This window comes from Fringilla coelebs (genome assembly GCF_963513975.1).
Source record: "Fringilla coelebs genome assembly, chromosome: 30".
NCBI classification, from domain to species: domain Eukaryota; kingdom Metazoa; phylum Chordata; class Aves; order Passeriformes; family Fringillidae; genus Fringilla; species Fringilla coelebs.
The window spans coordinates 1181578-1184447 of record NC_140056.1 but is presented as its reverse complement, the minus strand read 5'-3'; the positions used below and the strand labels follow the sequence as shown (position 1 = coordinate 1184447).

General features: G+C 62.5%; 1 protein-coding gene across 1 annotated transcript in view; it reads right to left on the bottom strand.

Moving 5' to 3' along the window:
* LOC311164140 (extended synaptotagmin-1-like) overlaps positions 1–2870 on the bottom strand; it is a 31788-nt gene that overhangs the window by 4857 nt on the left and 24061 nt on the right. The window contains exons 4-7 of the mRNA XM_084223474.1: positions 1958–2031; positions 1760–1832; positions 1586–1675; positions 626–681 (exon numbers count right to left, since the gene is read on the bottom strand). Of these exons, the coding sequence (XP_084079600.1) occupies positions 626–681; positions 1586–1675; positions 1760–1832; positions 1958–2031 (293 nt within the window). The remainder of the gene's footprint in view (positions 1–625; positions 682–1585; positions 1676–1759; positions 1833–1957; positions 2032–2870) is intronic.

Genomic DNA, 2870 nt, shown 5'->3' with positions numbered 1-2870 from the left:
TTGTGACCCCCCCCCCAATTTAACCCTTCTAACCCCCCCCATTTTTCCATTTCTGATCCCCCCATTTTTTCCTTCTGATTTCCCCCAATTTAACCCTTTAACCCCCCCCATTTTCCCTCTCTGACCCCCCCACATTTTCCCCTTCTGACCCCCCCAATTCCCCTTGTGACCCCTCCCTAAATTTAACCCCTTTAAACCCCCCTCCTTTTCCCTTTCTGACCCCCCCATTTCCCCCTCTCAACCCCCCCATTTCCCTTTCTGACCCCCCCAAATTTAACCCTTTAACTCCCCTCACTTCCCTCTCTGCCCCCCATATTTCCTCCCCTTCTCCCCCCCATTTTCCCCTTCTGCCCCCCCATTTTCCCTTCCTGACCCCCCCATTTCCCTCTCTGCCCCCCATTTCCCCTTCTGATCCCCCCAAATTTAACCCTTTTAACCCCCCCATTTTCCCCTTCTGACCCCCCCAATTTAACCCTTTAACCCCCCCTCATTTCCCTCTCTGCCCCCCATTTCCTTTTCTGCCCCCATTTTCCCCTTCTGCCCCCCCATTTTCCCTTTCTGCCCCCCCCAATTTAACCCTTTCCCCCCCCATTTCCCCCCGTCCCCCCCCCGCCGGGGGTCCCACCTGAGCCCGGGGATGTCCAGCAGGTTGGTCATCCCCGTCCAGTTGATGTCCAACATCTGGAAATTGGGGGGGGGCGTCACAGAGGGGGGGGGCACCCCCAGTTTGTGGGGTCCTTTGTGAGGGGGGGTCTGGGCTCCTTTTTTTTTGGGGGGGGGTCACCCCCGGTGTGTCCTGGGGGGGGAATTCCAATCCTTTCTTTTGGGGGGGGGGTCCCTGGTGTGTTCTGGGGGGGTCTGGGGTCCTTTTGGGGGATTGGGGGGGGGCTGGGGTCTGTTTTGGGGGGGGGTCCCTGGTGTGTGCTGGGGGGGTCTGGGGTTCTTTTTTGGGGGGAACAGGACCCCGCTCTGTCCTGGGGGGGTTCCCGGTCCCCTTTTTTTTGGGGCGGGGGGGATCCTCAGTGTATCCCTGGGGGGGTTCTGTTCCTTTTTTTGGGGTGGGGGGCACCGCCGCCGTGTCCTGGGTGGTCTCCCACCCCTTTTTTCGGGGTTGGGGGTCCCCTGCCCTGTCCTGGGGGTGTTCTGAACCCTTTTTTCGGGGTGGGGGGCATCCCCGCCGTGTCCTGGGGGGGTCTCCCACCCTTTTTTCCCCGGGGTGGGGGTCCCGTGCCCTGTCCTGGGGGGTCTCCCACCCTTTTTTGGGGCGGGGGTCCCGTGCCCTGTCCTGGGGGGGTCTCCCACCCCTTTTTCCCCAGGGGGGTCCCGTGCCCTGTCCCGGGGGGTCTCCCACCCCTTTTTTTTGGGATGGGGGACACTCCCGCCGTGTCCTGGGGGGTCTCCCACCCTTTTTTCGGGGGCGGGGGTCCCGTGCCCTGTCCTGGGGGGTCTCCCACCCTTTTTTCGGGGGCGGGGGTCCCGTGCCCTGTCCTGGGGGGTCTCCCACCCTTTTTTCCCGGGGGGGTGGTCCCGTGCCCTGTCCTGGGGGATCTCCCACCCCTTTTTGGGGCGGGGGTCCCGTGCTCACCGGGCGGCGGATGAAGAACATGGTGAGCGCCCCCACGATGGGCGCGTCCCCCAGCAGCGGCTCCAGGATCACCCGCAGGGTCCCGTGCAGCTGGGGAGGGGGCGAGGGGCGAGGGGAGGGCTCAGAACGAGCTGAGACCCCTCCCCAAACCCTCCAGCCCCCTCCCCAGCTCACCTGCATCCCCTTCACCCCCGCCTTGCAGAAGAATTTCTTCACCTCCACGTCGATCTGGACGTCGCCCACGTAGCTGAGGGGACGCGAATTGAGGGGAGGGGGCGGCACCGCGACCCCACCCCCAGACCCCGCCCCGGCTTGGGGAGGTGGGGAGGATCCCATCCTTCATGGCAGGGACCCCTCCCCAAATTGGCTCACCTGATGTTGAGGTCCAGCAGGATTTGTTTGTCGTGGGTGCCAGGGTGGGCTCGGACCCCCAGGACGCGGAGGGGCTGTGGGGGAGGGGGGATTTAGGGGGGGAGGGGGGGGTGACCGTGGAGACCCCCCCCAAGAACCCCAAAATGATCAGGTGGGGACCCCCCGGACCCCCCCACCCTGACCATTGTGAGGAGTTGGGAGAGGGAAGCCCACATGGGGGGGTCTGGGGGGTTCTGGGAGGGGTTTAGGGGAGATTTTGGGTCCTGGGGGGCATTTAGGGGGTCCTGGAGGGTTAGGGTTAGGGTTAGGGTTAGGGTTAGGGTTAGGGTTAGGGTTCTTAAACTAAAAGGCCCAGAGCTCTGGGCACACTGCAGCTGCAAAGGGCATCCCAGGGGCATCACAAAACTGCCACAACCTGGCCTCCTCGAGGGCTTTCTCCTCGGCACCTGCCCTAACCCTAGGCTGATTGGCTGTCCTGCCTAGGGTTAGGGTTAGGGTTAGGGTTAGGGTTAGGGTTAGGGTTAGGGTTAGGGTTCTTAAACTAAATGGCCCAGAGCTCCAGGCACACTGCAGCTGCAAAGGGCATCCCAGGGGCATCACAAAACTGCCACAACCTGGCCTCCTCGAGGGCGTCCTCCTTGGCACCTGCCCTAACCCTAGGCTGATTGGCTGCCCTGCCTAGGGTTAGGGTTAGGGTTAGGGTTAGGGTTAGGGTTAGGGTTAGGGTTAGGGTTAGGGTTCTTAAACTAAAAGGCCCAGAGTTCTGGGCACATTGCAGCTGCAAAGGGCATCCCAGGGGCATCACAAAACTGCCACAACCTGGCCTCCTCGAGGGCTTCCTCCTTGGCACCTGCCCTAACCCTAGGCTGATTGGCTGTCCTGCCTAGGGTTAGGGTTAGGGTTAGGGTTAGGG